The sequence below is a fragment of the Callospermophilus lateralis genome, chromosome 7 (genome assembly GCF_048772815.1).
Source record: "Callospermophilus lateralis isolate mCalLat2 chromosome 7, mCalLat2.hap1, whole genome shotgun sequence".
In the NCBI taxonomy this organism is placed as follows: Eukaryota; Metazoa; Chordata; class Mammalia; order Rodentia; family Sciuridae; genus Callospermophilus; species Callospermophilus lateralis.
The window spans coordinates 118,115,542-118,137,083 of NC_135311.1; the positions used below are offsets into that span (position 1 = coordinate 118,115,542).

The 21,542-nt window shown below is 40.1% G+C and overlaps 1 protein-coding gene across 3 annotated transcripts in view; it reads right to left on the reverse strand.

Annotated features, from left to right (window-relative positions):
- Positions 1–684: 684 nt before the first annotated feature.
- Positions 685–21,542, reverse strand: part of LOC143404774 (protein argonaute-1) — a 33,182-nt gene continuing 12,324 nt past the window's right edge. The window contains exons 9-19 of one of the 3 annotated variants that reach the window (XM_076862963.1): positions 16,670–16,789; positions 16,183–16,305; positions 15,915–16,048; positions 11,801–11,985; positions 6,670–6,829; positions 6,408–6,498; positions 5,246–5,440; positions 3,210–3,344; positions 2,495–2,596; positions 1,863–2,062; positions 685–1,616 (exon numbers count right to left, since the gene is read on the reverse strand). In XM_076862963.1, coding sequence (XP_076719078.1) covers positions 1,508–1,616; positions 1,863–2,062; positions 2,495–2,596; positions 3,210–3,344; positions 5,246–5,440; positions 6,408–6,498; positions 6,670–6,829; positions 11,801–11,985; positions 15,915–16,048; positions 16,183–16,305; positions 16,670–16,789 — 1,554 coding nt within the window. In that variant the 3' untranslated portion in view covers positions 685–1,507. Of the gene's footprint in view, positions 1,617–1,862; positions 2,063–2,494; positions 2,597–3,209; positions 3,345–5,245; positions 5,441–6,407; positions 6,499–6,669; positions 6,830–11,800; positions 11,986–15,914; positions 16,049–16,173; positions 16,306–16,669; positions 16,790–21,542 lie in introns of all 3 variants that reach the window. The other 2 variants (XM_076862962.1, XM_076862965.1) reach the window with 2 other exon arrangements.

The window sequence follows — 21,542 nt, forward strand, 5'->3', positions numbered from 1 at the left end:
TTTGCAGGAAAGAGTGCAGGACAGTGCAGAGAAGGGAGCCTGCAGCAAGAAAAAGGTATTTTCTGCACAGAGGAAGGATAGAGCCCGAGCTCCACCTTGGGGAGACCACCACCCCTTACCTAGCCAGGCCAGAAGACAAGTCAGGTACACAGTTCCTTCTGATGGCTCAATGTTTCCGGGATGTAAACTCATCAGGCATGGGAGCGATTTCCAGATTTTGGCAACAGACTCAAGTTGTGGTATAAAAATAACATTTAGTTTTCTTTTTCTTATTTTAAACCTAAGGATCTTCTGTTATAAGACACCCCATTTAAGAAATATTGAAACACAAGAAACTTGACCATCAGGGGGAAAAAAAAGAAGCCAAGAGTGAGAAATACTATGAAAGTAACTCCAGACCAGGGCAGGGTGGCAGGTATGGGGGAAAAAAGAGGCAAAAGTGGAAAGGCCAAGGGCCAGTCATCTCAGCAGCTCCGAGACTTGTCATGTCTGAAAGTGCAAATGTCAATGGATTTTAACCATCTTGAGGTTGTACTCTTTTGCAAAGCTCAATGAATGTGGAAGTCAATTCCTTTAAATGCAAAATAGCTGGCATTCTGGCTGGAGGCTTGTTGTGTTCAGGATATTTCTTCCCCACCTACCTCCTCTCCCACCCCCACCCCATCCCCCAAAGAAAGGTACAAAAGGTTGCAGTTCTGCAGCATTACCATTACAGGGAAGGCACTGGTTACCCACCAGCAGGCGGAAGGAAGACAGGGTCGTGTCACTTCAGAGCTAAGTGCCATAGTGCCTTAAGTGTTGCTAGGAGGGCTGGATGACTGTCAGGAAGGAGGCATAGGGTGGGGTAGAAAATGTGGAGAGGAATAAGGGCGGTGGGTGGGGGTGGCAGCTGGGGAGGAGCAACCAAAACTATTAGCATTAAAAATCTTCCTACAAACTGGATTCTGAACCCATGAAAACATCTAGTATCCTAAAATATTGATCTGGGTCTGGTTTCATTTTTCTTTTTAGACAAATCTAGACCTTTTTTGATTAAGGCTCCTAAAAAAAAAAATCCTTCCCTCCTCCCACCCACTTTCTCAAGCCCTTTACTTTTCCAACTAAAGTAGCAACCCCAAACCTACCAGCTTTTGTCCGCAGGGCTGCAGAGCCGACCTTACCAAGCTGTCAAGCATGAGTCTTTAGTTAGCACTGTGAGTCACATGAGACACCTGTGTGTATGGTGGGCACCAGTGCTGCCCCTCTTGGTCCAGTGGGGTCAGGGCCAGATGTGACAAGATGAGGTGAGGGGTGGGGAGCATGAGGTTAATATCAGAGATTTCTGGCTGGTGGTCTGTCTTGCTGGCCCTATTCCCCACCATTACACCCCCTCTGTAGAAAGAAACAAGGCCTCCTGCACTCCTCCCTACCCCACCTCCCTCCTCCTTGCTTCCTCTGGATTTGGGCGGCACAGCTCCTGGGGCTTGGAAAGCTTTCTTCTATCCAGTGAGGTAACAGCGTTCTGCCTTCAAGCGAAGTACATGGTGCGCAGAGTATCCTGGTGAACCTGCACGGCTTTGGCCAGGGCCTGGGGGTCCCGTCCATTGCTCTGCCCCGATATGTGGCTCCCCTCTCCACTGAAAAGGAAAAAAATGAAAGAAGTTCTTTCTGGTAAACTGAGCTACTGCTAATTCCCTCGCCCATTCCTGGTGATGGTATGCCAATATCCATACCAACATTAAGAGAAAACCCCAATCCGGCATTGGGCAGATGGGCTCAAGGACACCAAATTGAGTAGCATCCACTTCCTTCTACCCAAGGAAAGTTAGGAGAGTCTGAACAGGCTGAAGCAAAAAGGAAGCCAGGCTGATCCCAGGCCTCACCTGTCATGCTCCTTGTCCACCAGGTGGTATCGTGCCCGGAAAGCCACTAGGCGGGCATAGTACGCTGGTGCTGGGATAGAGACGGAACGTGTGCATCGTACATAAGTGTGGCACAGCTGGTATGTCAATATCTGAAGCTCATCTGCTGTGAAACGGTTGTCATCCCAAAGGACATAGTAATGGGATGGTCGGCTGGTACCCTAGGAAGATAAGAAGGTGAGGGGTCCTAGGTTGGGCAGAGAGATTGGCTGATAATAAAGACAGAATCACTACTAAGAATATGGCTAGGCTGGATGACCCACCCATGAACAGAGACACAAAACCACCAGTGTCATAAAGCAAACTTTTATGGGCAATTTGCAAGTATACTCAGGGTTTATTAAGAACGTAATCCTGGAGCTGCGGTTATTGCTCAACGGGAGAACGCTTGACTAGCATGTGTGAGGCACTGGGTTCAATCCTCAGCACCACATAAAAATAAATAAAAAAATTTTTTTTAAAATTTCTGTATTCAAATCAGAAAGAAATCCTGATTTGAATACCACTCAGTGATAACTCACATATTCTAGAGGCAGTAGGAATCACCAACTAATCTTTGACCCAGTGGAAACCCCAGGGCATAACCCAACTACCTGGATGCCTGCATGGCTGCACAGATAGAAGTCAAACTCAAATGGATGGGTGATGTTGGTGTCCACAGTGGTCCCAGCTGGGATGTTACCACTCTTCCCAATCTGTATAGAGAGAAACACAACCAAGATCCCAAGACCTGCTTGGCTCTAACAAAGGCCTTGGCTGAATTCTACTCTGACTCCACCAGAACCCCAAAAGCAAGACAGAAATTACTGTTCCCAGAGGGTACTAGGTCTTGAAATAATAGGCTTCTAAAATCAAACAGAATTGTGTTCAAGTCCTGATTTTGCCATTTATTACCTGTGTAATCTTAGCTTTAAGATTTTTAACCTTTCTGAGGTTAAACTGGAGATAATAATAGTACCTACCTCACAGGGTTGCTGTGAGGAAGACGCCTTGTACAGTATCTGGCACATAGGAGAAGTTCAATAAATAGTTGTTCCCTTTCCTTTCTCTGGGAGTTGTTCTATATATGGGGTCTAGGCCAGGGAGCTAGGAGGAGGGAGAGGAAGTATAAGGGAAGGAGGGGAGGAGGAGGACACTAAAGGAAAAAGGTGGTACAGGATGGACCACAAGAGTCAGGGGGAAGGAATGAGCCAGGGAGATGCACAGGACAAGGACTAAATTCCCAGACTTCATCTCAAGGGCTTCTTCCTTATCAAGACAAGGGAGACAGGATAAGGGTATGAGTGGTCTCCTCAATCCCTCACTCACTCGCTCATTCTTGTCAGCACAAAAAAGGCGGGTGTGATGGCGTTTCTGCACCACAATGTAAGTGATCCCAGGCTGGTAGTCCTTTTCCAGTTTGATGCAGGCATCGCGAATGGCCAGTAGCTCATAGTGGAGGATCTAGGCACAGGGTGAGGAGGGAGACAAAGATACACAACTCCTCTTGAGTTCATATGCTTTCCTGAACTAAAAGACTGTCACCTATAATAGGGTTTTTTGCTCAGCCTCCCTTTATAAACAGATGCTTATCAATTAAGAGATAATAGGCTTTTCCTGCCAAAAAATCAGCCTTATACTCAGTTCACCTGATATGTTTCAATAACACCTTGACTAGGAAGAGAGTACCCTCCTGGTTCCCAAGCATAAAGAGACCCAACATCAAGACATAAAATCAAAGTTCACAGAGCAATCACTAAAATCCCAATGTTCAAAGTTAGGTCGACTTCAGGATCAAGAAGATACTGGGAATTCCCCTGTGAGCTCCAAGAGTAGATAGGGTTTGGACAACCAGAGAAAAGCAGACATACAAGTTCCTGAATAGGTGCAGGGGGAGTAGATGAATCCAATCCCATAAAGATGTAAGATTATAAGAAAATGAATGAGTTAATGAAGTCATCACAGTGTAAAAATCATAGACAATAGTTACCTGTGATCATAGACATCAGAAATAGGAAGTGAAAATTATATGGAAGGGGTTGGGTATAACTCAATGGTAGAGCACAAGCTTAGTATGCCCAAGGTCTTTTTGATCCAATCCCCAACAGCAACCCCCCAACACACATACATGTACACACACACACACATGACTGTACAGTAAAAAAGGAAAGACCTTGGAAACAACTAGAACTAAGCTTAAACCCAAGCTTCATATAGTTGTATCACCTTCAGCAAGTTATATAACCCCTCTAAATCTCACTTTCACTATATCTATTAATGTTACTAGTAAGAATTACAAAGCCATTGTGAAGACTAAGAAATTAAATAAAAGCATAAAAAGCAGTATGGATTAATAACTGCTGATAATTTTGCTAATCAGTTGAATCTTAACTCATAGCTTTGTGAAGCTACTAGAGATTTCTGAATACAGAAGTGATATGATAAATTTGTCTGGCATTTAGGAAATAATGGATGACTTGGAGAAACTGAGTTCAATGTTTAAGAGAATGGACTCCAGAATAAGAACAACGTGTCCGAATCCCAATACTACTTATCAGCTTGAGTGACAATGAAGACTCATTTAACATTTCCAAACCTGTTTCCTCATCTGTCAAATGGCAATGATAAAATTATTATTTCTCCTTGGCAAGTGTAAGCATTAAATAGAACATACTTAAAATGCTACAGCACAGTTCACAGCATAAGATGTGCCCAATAAACTATAGTCATAATACTATCAAATGGTAGTTAAGGGCTGGAGATATAATTCAGTGGTAGAGCACTTGCATACCATGTACAAAGCCCTGGGTTTGACCCTCAATAACACATATGCACACACACAAAGGTAATTAAGAAAAGCAGTTCAGTATACTAGTCTAAGCAATAGAATATGAGGGTTGGTAGTGAGAATAAATAGGAGTAACATTATGAAAAAAGGTCAACAATAGGTTCTCAAGTGTGGTCTCTAGCCCAGTAGCATAATCCAGGAACCTGTAAGTTTTAAAGATTCTAGGATTGCATCCTAGACTCATTGAAACAGAAATTGCAAGGGTAGAGCCACAAACTGTTTAAACAGTTCCTCCAGGTTACGTTGATATATTTGAGAATCATTGGTCTGGGGGAGGGAGGGAGAGGAATGAGAAAGACTGATCTAAAGCAGTCTCCAATATGAACCAACCGGTAAACAGGCATCAAGGGCTTTCTGTTTTAAGAAGAAAAGTCTATAGATGCTTAATACTCACCTCTCAGTTTGATCCTTGCCCACAAGCCTACCCCATTTAGAGAAGCTCCTGAAGAACTGGCACTCTCCCAGAGCCAACAGCTTAGAAAAGCACCTTGCCCTCTGGCCTCAACATGGGCCCTACCTGGGGAAGCTGGCCTTCTGGGACCCCATCTCGATAGAAGATGATGCGCGTAGGCTTGAAGCGGGTGGACTTGTAGAATTGGATGAGCAGCTCACGCACCATGTAGGACAAGTCTTCAATGATCTCCTGCCGTGGTCGCTGTACCCGCACAGTAGCACAGTATCGGCTGGGGTGGGCATCCATACTGCCTACTACCTGACAATCAAAAAGAAAGGATCAGCCACCAATATATCACCTTCCCTGTCAGAATGTGGGTTTGAGGAAAGGTTTTTTAGCAAAAAAACTGTGCAACCAAATGAGCAGGGTCTTGGATTCAAAAAGTCTGTTCTACTGTACTTTCAGAATTTACTTAATCCTGGTAAGAATACTTGCTTTCAATGGTGGTGTGATATCTACAAAGCATCGTGCATAAGGCCTAGCTCTATCCCTTGCAAAAGAACATGTGAAGATTTGGCACTACTAACTCAATGACTCATCCAGGGCAAGTTTATCCTTTTCTCCATTTAATTAGTAATCTATCCAGGAACCATGACCATCTTGTAGTTGATGGAAGTATGTCAATTTCCAAAGAGAGAATGACCATAGCATAAGAGGGATGGCCACAAGCAAATCAGAATAAGCATATTATAGGTTTTGTCTGCCTTACCAAATTAAGACAAATCTATCTAGAGAAATAAGAAAGCTGAAGAAATAGAAGTATGAAGTAATTGTTGATCCCTAGCAATTTGGAAGCCCCTAAGAGACAGGGAGCCAAAAAATCAGAAGAGGCATTGGAGAGACATCTAATCAACTAGACAGATTAAGGGTGGGGATGGAGCAGAGGAAAGGACAATCCCAGGAACTAAGTAATCCCTTAAGAGGGATTTCAGAGAAGATATATACTTCCCCATATCCTAAAAGCAAGTGTAGAAAGAGAAAAGTTCAAATGCAGAGCAAGTGTGATGGGAGACTGGCTACAGTTTCTGTCCTTAGGCTGTATTCTCACTAATCTTTCCCCCAAAAAAGATATTACGCAGAGCTTTAAGGGTAAAGGGGATGGTGAGCTGCAGGGTCTTACCCAGGGTCAAGAAGAGCCTGGGCTGAGGGAAGGAAATCATGCACAGTCTTGAGGACTCAGAGTTAAGAGGAGAACCTTATGAGGAAGCTGAAGCATATTACTCACTGCTGTGATAGAAGGTTTTTTCCCATCCCCTGCTGGGGGGTGTGTAACATCTGCTCCTAGGAATATCACTGGCTGTTGAAAGACAGCAGAGCTGAGCAAAGAAGAGAAAACAAAATGGTGAGGAATTGGATCTTCTCTGCCTAGCACCATCTAGCACTCACTTTGTTCTTCTCCCTCTTAAGTCTGATTCACTCTGCCTGGCCAAGGGCCTGTCTGTTCATTAATCCCCAGCAAGGTACCTCTACAAGATCAGAGTTCATACCGCTGGTGTGGGACTAGGATGTTGTTAATGCCACCAAGTTTGACATTGATCTTGAGGCAGAGGTTGGATAGAGTCTGAGGCGAGGTCTTGACCACGTTCTTCACCTGCACACACTGTGTTGCCATTCCCAAAAGAGTATCTCCAACTCGTTTCACCTCAGCTACAGGAAAGGAGAAAAATGATTAACATATTTAACAAGTATTTACTGAATGCCTACTGAATGCTACATAGTGTTATGAAGTGTTAAGGAACATAATAGTGAGCAGAAAACATATCATAAACACTGCTCTTACAATGCTTACTTGTGACTAATTTTAAAAACCATGAAAATTCTAACACTGATAAATGCTACAACAGAAAACCATGTGGAGCTATTCGAGAACATAATAGGGGGTAATATACTAGTCAGAAAAATATTCTTGAGTAAGAAATGATGAAAATGAAATCTGAAGGCAGCAAAGGGCTTAAAGGAGGGATTTGAGAGGAAACATTTCAGGCAAAGGAAACATGTACTCTGCTAGGAGATAGATAGTACGATATATTTGAGAAATTGGAAGGCCATATTGGCTAAAAAGGAGAGGCATGGGACCATGTTGTAACAGAAAAAAAATGTGGTAATCAGGCTAATCTATGGAAAAGATGAGGGTGGCTTAGATTAACCCATTATGTCCCATTATCCCACTTATGGAACAAAAAACTTAAATTGAAAGCTGAAGTTGTGGCTCAGAGGTAGAACACTTGCCTAGCATGCGTGAGGCACTGGGTTAGATACTCAGCACCACATAAAAATAAACAAAGGTATTGTGTCAAACTAAAGTAAATAAATAAATGTTTAAAAAAAAAACCCTTATATTGAGCAAACAATGTATCATGGTAACTTTGAAATAAATATTTCTAGAGTTCTATTCTTTTGAGAAAAGTAGTAAATGAATAATTAGTGATAATATTCATTAATGTTATTGTAATTAATACTAAATAATAAATTATATGAGAACTAGATTATGTTTTCCAATCTATTTTAATGCACATGTGTTAATTTCATTGAAATATTCACAGAATTGAAAATTTGGGACTTAGTGGGTTAAGAATAAAGTCAAGGAGTTGAAGACATAGTTCAGTAGTAAAGCTTGTGCTTAGCATGCACCAGGCCCTGGGTTCAATCTCCAACACTGCCCATCCCTCAACAAAAAACAACTTTTAAAATTTAAAAAAAAAAAATTAAAGTTGAGTTGTTGAGATGGAAACAAATAGATTCAGAAGATATTTGATTTTAGGAACTCAGTTATAGACAAGATGCATAAGAAAGAGAAGAGATTTTTATGGATAAATTTTAAGTTTCTAGCTTTTCTATCAAATTATTTGAGAAACATGTTTAGTTTGAAGTGTTTTTTGTCATCCCACTAAGGTTATCAACTAGGCAAATGGACATACGGGTTGGAAGCTCAAAAGAAATTTCTGCAATATTTAAGTACAGGCAGTAACTGAAGGCATGATCTTGATGAGATCATTAAGGAAGATAGAGTGAAAAGAGGGCTTAGATTTGAATCTTGAGGAACTCCCAGTATTTGCAGAACAGGAAGATGGGTCTGCAAGGAGCAAAAATCCAAAGAGCTATAAGGAAGAAAAAGACAGTGTTGCATGGTGAACACCAAGGGAAGACAGTATTTCAAGAAGGAGCAAGTGAACAAGAAAGTCAAATGCAAACCAGGTGTAGCAGCCCACGTCTGTAATCCCAGAAACTCTTGAGGCTGAGGCAGGAGGATCTCAAGTTCAGGATCAGCTTCAGCAACATAGTGAGGCCCTAAGCAACTTAGTGAGACCCTGTCTAAAACTTAAAAAAAAAAAAAAAATAAAACAGGGCTGGGAAAATGGCTAAGCTCCCCTCAGTTCAATCCCCAATACCAAAAGGAACAAAAATAAAAGTCAAATGTATCTAAGAAAGTGGTAAAATGATGATCAGAAATGTCCTTTGGAGTTAATGATATCAAAGGGAAAAAACTAGTATTTTAAAGACTTGATCAGGTACTTAACAAAAGAGGCTAGTGACTAGTCAAGACAAAGATATTCAACTTTATGTTACAAGAAAATCAAATTAAAAGCATAATGCAATAATATCATTAAAAACCCCAAAGAATGGCTAAAATGAAAAAGAGAATACCAAATTTAATAAGAATTTGAAACTCCTAGAACTATCACACACTGCTATTGGTATGTTAGTTGGTAATATACACTCAATAGAAATATGCACAGGTGTTCAAAGGACATGTACAAGCATTATTTATAGTAGTCAAAACTGAAGACTAGGGCTGGGGTTGCAGCTCAGTGGTAGAGCACTTGCCTAGTATGTGTGAAGCACTGGGTTCAATTCTCAGCACCATATAAATAAGTAAATAAAGATTTTATGTCCATCTACAACTAAAAATATTTTTTTAAAAAACTGAAGACAATACAAACGTGTATTAACAGTAAAATGGACAGATACATGTAAGATGTGTTATATTCACATGATGGAAAACCTGTAACAAACTACAACTAAACACAACACAAATAAATCTCACAAATTTAATATTGCCTGAAAGAAGCCAGACACACAAAAAATACATACACTGTGATTACATTTACATGAAATTTTAAAAATATGCAAAACTAATCTATGGTGTTAGAAACCAGAATAGGGGTTCCCTCAGTGACTGGTAGCTGAGTGGTGATAATGTTCTGCTAAGTACTGATTACACTGTTGACAGTGAAAATTCATTGAGCTAAACACTTCAGATTTCTATGTATCTATTATAATTTAATAAAAAGTTGCATTTTTTAAAAAGTAAATGGTATCAATTTAATGGAGAGAAAATACAAAATATAATGAAAACTGGATATATATAGTACCACATCAGAACTGAGCAAATTTGACACTGTCTACACTCTCAGGGCAACCACAAAGTCAACAAGACCTTGATCTGACCATCACAGGGAGAGTGTCATTTCACCCAGCCTCCTGAAGGGTCTTTAGTAGAATCTGACTGCTTCTCTTATCTGCTGGCTTAATTTTCAGGCAGATAGTCTCATGTCCAGATAGTATAACCAAGGAACTCCATGTAAATGGAAGAAACCCAAGGACCTAATAAAGGCACAAGGCTGGGGAGAGGTGTAATATTACTGAGCCCAGCAAGGGGAAAATTCTGATCAAGTACTGCCTCCCCAGAAAGCTGTACTACATAGATTCCAGCAGTAAGCCAAAACACTGAATTTTCCTGTAACAGAGGGAACCACACACAGGGATACTTACTCAAGGCAGTTCTCCTAAAAAGCATCCTTATCTTTCTTTCAGGACTATGAATATAAGGCCCTTTAAGAGAGAAATAGCCTGAAGGTCAACCAACTTCCCTTCATAAGATATTATTGAGTATCATAACAACATAAGATAGTATCTTCTATATGTGCAGAGGCAAGAAGGTTTCAGAGCAGAGTCAGATATATTCCACACTCAAAATTAAACAAGGTAGTAACTGATCAGCGGCCTGATAAATCAGGAATCCAGAAAGACAAGTTCATCCTCCAGGTGGAATGACAGGAATAAGGAATAAGCAGCATTTAAACTGGGTCTCAAAGGATGGAGAGAATTTTAAGGGCAAAAGAGAAGAACAAGAAGAGTAGTCAGATAGCCAGACAAAGACAAAATGATGAGAGCCAAACCAGAGAGTGGAAAGCACAGACAAGGAACGTGATTTAAAATGGATCTACTATGGTGCCAGGCACTCTGCTAGATGATTTTTATATCATTAATTAATGAGGCTCAGAAAAGTTAGGTAATTTGTCTAAGCCAGTTGACTGGTACATACAGGACTTAAATTCAGTTCCAATTCCAGATCTTTCTAATATGAATAGCAAGTAAGCAGTGCAAGACAAAACTGAAGAGGTTAAACTAAGTTCAGGACCCACAAAGCCCTTAACATAGTAGTGAATGGGGACCAATGAAAGTGTTTTTTCGTTTTTGTTTTTAATATGTACTTTTAGTTGTAGGTGGACACAATACCTTTATCTTATTTTTATGTGGTGCTAAGGATTGAACCCAGTGACTTACTCCTGCTAGGTGAGTGCTCTACCACTGAGCAACAACCCCAGCCCCTGAAGATGTTTTTTATAGGACAGTCACAAAATCTTATCTGGTAACCTACTCAGGAAAGACTTGTGAATAAAAGTTAGAATAGATGACCAACAACTTGCAGAAGAAAGAGGCCAGAGAGTTCAAGGGCTGGATCAAGATTTTAGTACTATAACTTATAAACAAGAGGCGATAACCTAAGCAATTGGAATGAATGGGAGTATCAACAGAATGTAAAAGCAGAGGACAGAATGCCAGAGAATTCCAAACATTCCTGATAATGACAAAATTGAGAGATAGGAGAAAACATCCAGAAGTCAAGGGAAGAAGAAAACTGGAATGTAGCTCAGTGGTAAAGCACTTGCCTAGCATGCGTAGGCCTTGGATTCAATCCTCAGAAACAAACAAACACACACACACACACACACACACACACACACACAATTGTAGTAACGTATTGCCAGAGGGGGAAATCTAAAAATGTTTGAAGCTTGAAAGGTATATGAATTACCAAAGATAACAGAACCGGATGGGAGCAAGAGCACAGAGCTGCTGAGCAAATGGAATAAGAGAAAAGTGCTAACAGAGACATACATAGTCATTTCTTTTCTAAAAGAGAGAAAAAAGGGAAGACAGAAACCTCTTAAAAAGTCACATCATTATCAGATAACAGAACATTAGCAGAACCACCATATCTTTGCTTGGGCTGCACAATGTCCTAATAAACTACACACTCCTAAGGACAGGAATCTCAACTGACCCATCTGTGTATCTGGCCATCTGAGGCTGGCAGAAAGACCAGCACACAAGGTCCCCAATAAATATTACTGGGAGGGACTGTGAGCAGGTAAATAAAATCTAGGATGACCCAATAGCTCATATAGGCTGATATTTCTCTCATAAGAGGAATACTAACATGGGACACCTTTGGCAGAAATCAAAACTCTCCATCAACTCCACCAAAACCCCCCCAGGAGCTATCCCAAGAAGTGTTCTATCATCATTATCACTGTCCCAAGAGAACTGTACCATACACTGGTGTCTTCCCTGGCAGGATGACGATAATGAGCTGCAGCCCTGAGTAGGTGTTCTTGAGATGCCGGAACATGGGCTCCACACTGTCAGCCCCTTGTGCGTATTTGCAGAAACAAGGCTGACCCTGGATGGGCATCCCTGCATCCTTGGAAATCTTCCGCAGCTGGTCTGTGAAGTTCCTGTAGCACAAGCACGATTGTGATAGGAGCCAGTAAGTCCCACTTTAAAACTCAAATGAGTGTCTCCATCTTAGGTGCTAATCACTTATTAAGGCACATGAATGAGTCATGAGCAGATAGTGGAAAAAAAGTACATTAATGGTTGAATAGGACAAGACAGAGCTTGCCAAGTGTGCAACAGAGAGAACACCAAGGAAGTGGAGAAAGCCCCAGAGAAAGGACCTGTAGGTATTCCCAGGGCTCCTACCTTGTCCCTGATTCAAGCAGCTGAAAGCTGTGCTTCATTATATATGCAAAGAAATAGGCAGATGTCTAACTGTAAGGCCTTTTGCTCAAAATAAATGAGGTTCCAAAGTGATGGGAGCTCAAGAGATGCTCAGTAAAAACAAGCTTCCTCCTCCCCTACTGGTTCTTTGATACCTTGAGCTAACTAAATAAGCTTCTTTCCTTTAGTTTAGGGCTTTACCTTGGGAAAAGAAAACAAAGTTGGTAGACAGGATACATATGCAATATAGTTTAAAAAAAAAAATCAACCTACAAAAATAAACTGACAGACTGAAACAGGCAGCAGAAATTTAATTTTTTAAAAATCTTTAAACATGTGCTGGCGCTGTGGTTCAGGGGAAGCATGCTTGCCTAGCAAGCACGAGGCCCTGGATTTGATCCTCAGCACCACATACAAACAAATAAAGGAGTTGTGTCCAACTACAACTAAAAAAATAAATAAATAAATATATTTTTAAAAATTCTTAAAAAAAAAAAAAAAGATCTTTAAACACACTCAGGCTTGGGTTGTAGCTCAGTGGTAGAGCAGTTGCCTGGCATGTGTGAGGCACTGGGTTCAATTCACATAAAAATAAATAAACCTTTATTGTGTCCATTTACAAATAAAAAATAAATACCAAAAAAAAAACAAAAAACACTAACAAATTTTTAAAAATTAATCAAACACACTCAGTGTTAGAGTGCTGCTTGCCTAGCATGTGAAAGGCCTTGGGTTTAATCCACAGCATCACAAAAATGCAATAATGTACAAATAGAGAACAAAAATAGTTGTTTAGATGCCACATCAGAAGGGAGGAATGGGACTAGAATGAAGGATATAAAGAAATGCCAAACTTAAATATTTACTTTTGAAAAAAGGATAAGGTAACTGACAAAACTCTGGATAATGGATATATGAAAGGTGTATTATCCTCTACATTTATTATTTAAATTTTTTTTCAAAAGAAATGTTAGAATAAAAAAAATATAACCTAAGCATTGTCTCCTGAAAACAAGAGGTAGGGCTCTCATAGGTCCACTAACATCATTTCTTCCATTTCTCTGCCTTGCACACAACTTGCTGTAACTACCAAAAATGCCAATGAGTTACCAGACTTCATTAAAAGTGAGTCCCTTCTTCAAGGGAAGGGGTATTCCCAATCTTCTCTAAATAACAGACCACATTTGGGATACTGTACCCAGTGCTAAGGACCAAAAAGTACTAAGAAACATCTATGAGGGGGAAGGTTTTGAAATCTGACCCAACAGTAATAGAGTCTCCTTAGCCAGAAGAAAAATCCTGAGGGTTCAAAGAACTTCCTTATCTATTCCCAATTACTAATTTCTCTTACTTCACTTCATTTCTTCCCCCATTCTCAAATAAAAAGGGGGCTCTTTCTCTGTGCTTCTGAATCGCACTGCCTCCTCCACATTTGGAGACATTTTTCTGTTTACTTTCTATTTTCTCTATTTTCAGCCTCTGCTTAGTATGCACATTTTCCCTGGACAATCTCACCCAGTGCCATTGCTGAAGACTCAGAAGTCTTTACCTTTGGCTCACAATCACACATATAATGGGGTGTCACTGATCCAGATGCACATATCACATTTTCACCCCCTATACCTAGGGGGTCACTGAGAGAGGAAAATGCCCAATGAAATTCCAACTCTTGAGATGGTAGTTTTACCAATTCCTGATGCCTCAAAATGATCCAAACAATAGACTGCCCCCCACACACACACACAAACACACACAAACAAAAAAATTAGACAATGAAAGAACATGGAAGTAAGAGAGAAGTATACAGAGAATAGAGCTACCAATGAAATGATCAGGCTCAAAGGAAAAAAAATGGGAGCCCTTCTAATACTGCTAAGGGCCAACCCTCCAATGCTAGGCCAAGTGCAAGAGCAGCTTATCCCAAATGGAGCTAAATCCAAAGAACCCAAGAAAAGGGACCTTCCCCCCCCAAAAAAATCTCCATTTAAGAGAAACCATAATTATGACAGTGGTGGTTGTTTATCTGGAAATGGTAAGGAGAGGGCAGAAGAGCAAGGGCAGGGTCTAGAGTCAGTGGATTTATTAGGAACTGCTAGAACTAATTCTTATGAAGACTCCAAGACCATCTGAACCCACAAGGGCACATGTCTTCATTATCTTCATCACAACCCCAAATGACGAGCTCCACTGACTCTAATTCATACCCAGAGTACACTGACCCCATTCCACATCCAGAGAGCCACCACATCAAGATAGCAAAAGGTGGGGATGGTGACATAAAATCCCAGCAACTCAGGAGGCTGAGGCACGAGCAGCACAAGTTTGAGGCCAGTCTCAGCAACTTAGTGAGACCTGGTCTTAAAATAAAAATAAAATTAAGAAGGACGCAAAATAAAATAAAAATAATGGTGGTAGCACATGCCTGTAATCCCAGCAATTCAGGGGGCTAAAAGCAGGAGGATAGCAAGTTCAAGGCCAGCCTTGGCAACTTAGCGAGATCCTGTCTCAAAATAAAAAAAATACAAGGGACTGGGGTTGTAGCTCAGTGGTAGAGCCCCCCTGGGTTCAATTCCAGTATCACAAAAATAAATAAATAAAACTTAAAATAAAAAAGTGTTAGGGATGTAGCTCAGTTGTAGAACACCCTGGGTTCAATCCCCCAGTACCATAACTACATTTCCTCTTCTCTTCTCAATCTCTCAATCTCTCTCTCTCTCACTCTGTGTCACTCACTGATACATACATACACACACATACACACACACACACACACACACACACACAAACACACAAACATCACAGCATAAATCTCTGAACAGTACACTTTAAGTACTGTGGTATTTTTTAAAAACATACCTCAATAAGTTTTTTGTTTAAAAACAAAGGATTGTAGAGAAAGGGTCAGTGACTTCACTTATTCATTCATTCACTGAAGTCATTATTCCCCTAGCTTGTTTCCTTAAGCCATTCAGCTATTTCACTTTCCCCACAGCTGCCATCTACTCCAAGTCACTCAGCCATGAGGGTGCAGAGACCCTTACTAGTCACATTCACCTAATTCAGGTCACTTGGACCTGACAGAACAAATTCTGTGGATAGGAGAGGACAGCTCACCTCTGAGCTAACCAAGCTGCTTGTTATGTTTGTTTGTTTGTTTCCAACTAGCAACGTAAGTTTTGAAGCTCAGATTTGATTTGATCCCAACTCTGACACTTTCTTGATGTGTAAACTTTGGACAAGTTACTTATTAACCTCTCTGAGCTACAGTCTCCTGAAAATGGAAATAGCACTACCTATTCATTATGAAGATGAAATGGGAAAACATAAATTAGGTATTTAAATAAAATGTGTCATAAACATTATAGTTATCACTACCACTACTTATTACCAATGATAATAATTGCAACAAAATAATTAAACTCTCACTTAGGAGACTCATATCCTAAAATCATCATCTCTGGTACAGACACGGCTCCTTATTGAAGTCTCCTAACCACAGATGGACAAAAAAGGAAAAGGAAGAAGTCTCAGCCAGAAAGGACAAGGCAGGCAGAGATAAGACAGAAAGAACAGACTATAGATCCATCTTGATCCCTGGGCAGCAGGGAGCAGTAGCTCTGGGTTTCTTCCCACCCTTTCAACCCCACATACCAACCCTCCTTACTTGAGCACCTCTTCTCGACACTGTTTTTGGGGTGCGAAGCAGGCGATGGCCCAGACTTTGATCTCAATCCCATTGTAGAACTGTTTCCCCCGCATGTCCCAAACACCTTGATTGGGTGTAGCAATGGCCCGGTTCTGCGAATAGGTAGAGGGGGGCGCCCAGGTGAGCCTCAGTAGAACCAAGTGGGTAGGGACCAAAAGCCCCTGGTTAAATAACCCAACCACCCACATATGCCCCAGAGATGTTGTGTGGCCCTGACCCTGCTCACCCGGCCGCCGTACTGCAAGATGGGCGCCGGCAGCACTCGCCCCGTCACCTCCGTCATGTCATCTTTCACTTTGATTCCAAATTCCTGGATGTAGGGATCTAGGTTGTAGCTGGCATTCTTCATCTGCAGGCAAAGAAGGACATCTTAGGTGAACAGCAGCTTGGTAATACCGTAACTCACCCTCTGAGTCCCAAGGAGAGAGCCCTGAAGAGAAGCTGAAGTTGGCAAGAAATAGCCCTAAAAGGTAAGGTGGGAGGAGGAATAAAAAATGAAGGAAGCAGCAGTGGACAACAGTAAAGTTATCAGGAGGGGAAAATCAAAATAGCTATAGTGTCAAGAAGCAAGAACAGCCCTGTGGAGTCTCCGGCACCAAATCCAAACTTGGGTTGTCTTGAAGGAAGATCTTTTGGGGCATTAAAACATCTATGCTACCCAGGGTCCCAATAACTGAGTAAATGAGCATGCATTTCTCTGCAGCCCCACTGACCAGGCGACTTATCTCCTCCTGTCTGTCTGGGGCTGACCTAGCTGTAGCCTTTATCATGGTTGAAGTCTGGTTGTCAGTCAGCTTCTTTATGCAGCGCTGTCCAGCCACAATGTTACAGACCTGAGGAAATGAAAAGGACAGGCAGCTCTGGCTTGAGTTCAATCCACCCTATAAGAGACCTTCACTGTCAACCAGGGGAAGAATCTCTTGTACATACATGTATTCTCCTCTTGAGTTTTACTTGATATATAAGTTACAAAATATTCACATTCAAAACAAAAAATAATACTATTATGTGATTAGAACCTTGGGATCCAGACTCAGAGCTCAGGTCTGTTAAATGAGAACAATATCAATCTGATAGGGCCATTTGGAGAGGAAATAAAGGATTTAAAGGACTGAGCACATTTCTAGGGCACATTAAACCCTCAATAAACTATAAGATAGAGCTCTTCTGAATACTGAAACTCAAACAAATTAATTCCTACAGCAGTCTCCACTAGTGGCAGGAAGTGAGTTGTTCCATCCTACAACAATTGAGGAGGACTACAGATGGCTTTTAAACTCTTGAGCCCCCAGACTACAGAAATCACTGTCAGCCAATGGTGTCCACCATTGTTGTGAGGAACATCCTGCTATGTGATTCATCTGTTCTGGCTCCAAGAGAAAATGATAAAGACAAAAAAAAAAAAAAATGTCCAGTGATGTATAAGACTGCCACTTTCTAATATATTCAGGATGCTGTGAGCGGGAAGGTTTATAGCAGAATAAAGGGTAAGGAGGTTTTGAGAGACTTGGGTTTAAAGTCCAGTTTTGCATTTCTAAGTGATGTTACTTTTGGCAGGTCCCTTAACCTGAGACTCAGCTTCTACAATCTTAGACATGGGGAAAAACACTGTTTCATAATGTTGTTGTAACTATTCAGATGAGATGAAATGTATAACACGCTCCCTGAGACCAACATGATATACATGCTGGTTCTCATTCTAATTCCCAGAGTTCATGCTAAAAATGGGAGGGAAAACCAAACCAAGGTCACCTGCTTTTAAGTTCCATATTTTAACAAACACACAATATCAGCAATTTAATGGACATCCAGCATTGTTAAAATTTATGCGGTTACTCTCTTAAAGATGTTTTAAAGTTGTAGCACTCTCCATTGTTTCCAGTGCTATAGAATTAACACTAGCAAAAAACTAACGAGGAAAGAAACCAGAACCATTGCTAATGAGAACGCAAAATGGTACAATCATTATGGAAAATGGTATGGTGATTCAAGAAATTTAACACAGGGCTGGGGATATAGCTCAGTCTGTATACTGCTTGCTTCCCACACACAAGGCCCTGGGTTCAATCACTAGCAGAAAGAAAGAAAAGAAAGAAAGAAAGAAAAGAAGAACAAAGAAAGAAAAGAAAGGAAGGAAGGGAAGGGAAGGGAAGGGAAGGGAAGGGAAGGGAAGGGAGGAAGGAAGGAAGGAAGGAAGGAAGAAATTAAACACAGAATTACCATGTGAACCAGCAATTCTACTTCTGGGTGTGTACTCATAAGAAGTGAAAGCAGAGACATGAATAAGTATTTGTGCACCTTTTTCACAGCAGCTTTACTCACAGTAGCCAAAATGTAGAGGTAACTCAAATGTCCATCAATGGATGAACAGATAAAATGTGGCATACACAAAGGAATATTATTCAGGCTTAACGCAGAGGAAATTCTAACATGCTACAACATAAACCTTAAAGACATTGTGTTAAGTGAAATAAGCCAATAAGAGGACAAATATTATGATTCAACTTATATAAGGTTTCTTGAGTAGTCAAATTTATAGATGCAGAAAGCACAATGGTGGTTTCCAGAGCTAAAGGAACAGGGCAATGGAGAGTTATTAAACAGGTACAGTTTCAGTTTGGGATTATGAAAAATTTCTGGAGATAGAGAATAATGACAGTTTTACAATAATGTATATATATTTAATGCTATGAAACTCTAAACTCAATAGTTAAAATAGCAAATTTTATATTATATATATTTTACCACAATTTGAAATAGAAAAATGAAAGCAGAAATGAATTTTGATTTGAACATTTGAATTGGAGGCACTGAGCTATTACTAGTTTCTAGCTGTGGAATTCAAATAATCCATGTTGTTTTTCTTTTACTTAAAATCTTCCAGGGCTGGGGCTGAGACTGTGGCTCAGTGGCAGAGCATGTAATGAGGCACTGAGTTCAATCCTCAGCACCACATAAAAATAAATTAATAAAATAAAGGTATTGTGTCCATATACAACTAAAAAATACATTAAGAAAAAAAAAAAAATCTTCCAGGGCTAAAGATGTAGCTCAGTGACTGAGCATTTGTCTAGTATGCACAAGGCCCTGAGTTTGATACCCATCCTGCAAAAACAAACAACTTTCCAATTGATTCCTATTCTAATTTGAATAAAATTCCACTAACCAGAAATTAGAACCCTTACTCACAGGATTTTAAAATGACACGGCCATATTGGAAACACTTGGCAGCTCAAGATGTTAAACACAGTTATAAATGATTTCACTCTTTAAATACATACCCAAGAGAAACAAAAACATGTGTTTACACACAAAAACATATATAAGAATGTTCACAGCACCCTTATGTATAATATCAAAAAGTGGAAACAACCCAATGTCCATCAACTGAAGGAGAAACAAAATGTGACATGTGACACATATCCACGCAATGGAACAACACAGATGAACCTTGAAAATAACAAGCTGAATCCTGAAACAATTATGCTAAATAAAAGAAATCTTTCACAAAAGGCCACATATTGTACAATTCTATTTAAGCGATATGTTCAGAGGAGGCATATCCAGGGTCAGAAAATAGAGTAGTGGTTACCAGCGGCTGTTGGGGAAAAAAAAGAATAGTGAATGACTGCTAATGAGTGTGCACTTTCTTCTGGGGGTAAAGAAAATGGCTGGAATTAGTAAAATGCTGCATAACTCTGTGATACACTGAAACCACCCAATTGTACATTTTAAGAAGATGCATTCTATGGTATGTTAATCATATCTTGATGAAGCTAGTCTTTAAAAAAAAAAAAAAAAATCCCCCTTGGCCACAATATCTTATATGATTTGACTTTGCACCTCTCTCCAGCATCATCTCCTATTACATCATATAACACATTTCTACTACTAGCACCTTCTATCTGGCCCTCAAAAGAGAACCAAACTCCACCTTACTTTAGAGCCTTTGCACTTGCTAGTCCTCTTGCCTTGAAAGCCGCACCCTCAGGCTGTTACAAGGTTGGTAAGCATAATTTTGGACTTAGTTCAATAGTTCCTAAAAAAGGCTTTCCCTGACAACAACAACTAAAGTAGTTTCCTAACCCTTCACACCCTTACTTCTATGCCCTTAACTTGCTTTATTATCCTTTTTCCGCTCCTTGGTGCTGGAGATTGAATCCAAGGCTGCTTTACCAACAGTCCTTTACATTTTATTTTATCCTGAAACAGATTCTAAGATGCTGAGGCTGGCTTCAAACACATTTTTGTTTTTGTTTTTGTTTTTTTTGTTTTTCTGGATGATGCCAGATGTAAGATTTTTTTTTAAATTCTTTTTTAGTTGCTGATGGACCTTCATTTAATTTATTATTTATTTATATGCGGTACTGAGAATTGAATCCAGTGCCTCACACATGCTAGGCAAGCATTCTACCACTGAGCTACAACCCTAGTCCACCAGATGTAATATATATATATATATTTTTAATTGTGGGTACTGAGGATAAAACCCAGGACCTCATGCATGCTAGGTAAACAATCTACCAGTGAACCACATCCCTATCCCTGGTCTCAAACTTGTGATCCTCCTGCCTTGGCCTCCCTAGTTTCTGGGAGTACAGGCATGCATCACTGAACCCACCTACCTTGTTTTATTATTTTTATACCACTTACTACCATCTGAAACTATCTTATTTGTTTATCAACTTATTATTCTTCCCCTTTCAGAATGTAAGTTCCATGACAGCAGGGACATTGTCTATCTTGTTAATCTCTATATTCATAGGATATAAATGAGTACACAATACATAGTAAGAACTCAATAAATTACTTGTTATACAACAACAATAAAAAACCAAGATATAAATCATTAAAATTATTCACCTTGAAAACTATAGTTTAAACAGAAATAATGTTAATTTGCTAGTAAATTTCAGCTTACAGTACATTATCACCCACTATCAATTTAGCTGAAACTATCCCTAAAGATCTCTATTTATTCTTCAAAGAACATAATGCTTTCAACCTACTTTCTGTGCATCACCAGCTATTAACCAAGTCAAAATTACGCGCTTTGGCTTCTCTTTCCCCTTCAGTCTCATTTCCAGGGGTTAGTTCCAGAATCTTAGAAACTCACAAAAGCTTGAGCTTTGGTCTGAGCTATCTGACTCCAGCTACTAAGATGAAAAATACTCTAGGGGGGTTGGGTTTGTGGCTCAATGATAGAGTGCTTGCCTAGCACAGATGAGGCACTGGGTTCAATCTTCAGCACCACATAAAAATGAAATAAAGGGCCAGGCATGGTGGTGCATGCCTATTATCCCAGCGGCTTGGGAGGCTGAGGTATGAGGATTCAGAGTTCAAACCCAGCCTCAGCAAAAGCAAGGCACTAAGCAACTCAGTGAGACCCTGTCTCTAAATAAAATACAAAATAGGGCTGGGATGTGGCGCAGTGGTCAAGTGCCCCTGAGTTCAATCCCCAGTACCAAAAAAAAAAAAAAAAAAAAAAAAAAAGAAAGAAAGATACTATGTCCACCTACAACTAAAAAATAAATGAAAACCAAAAATAGTCTAGGGTACTGCTTCCCAACTTTAATATAATTATAA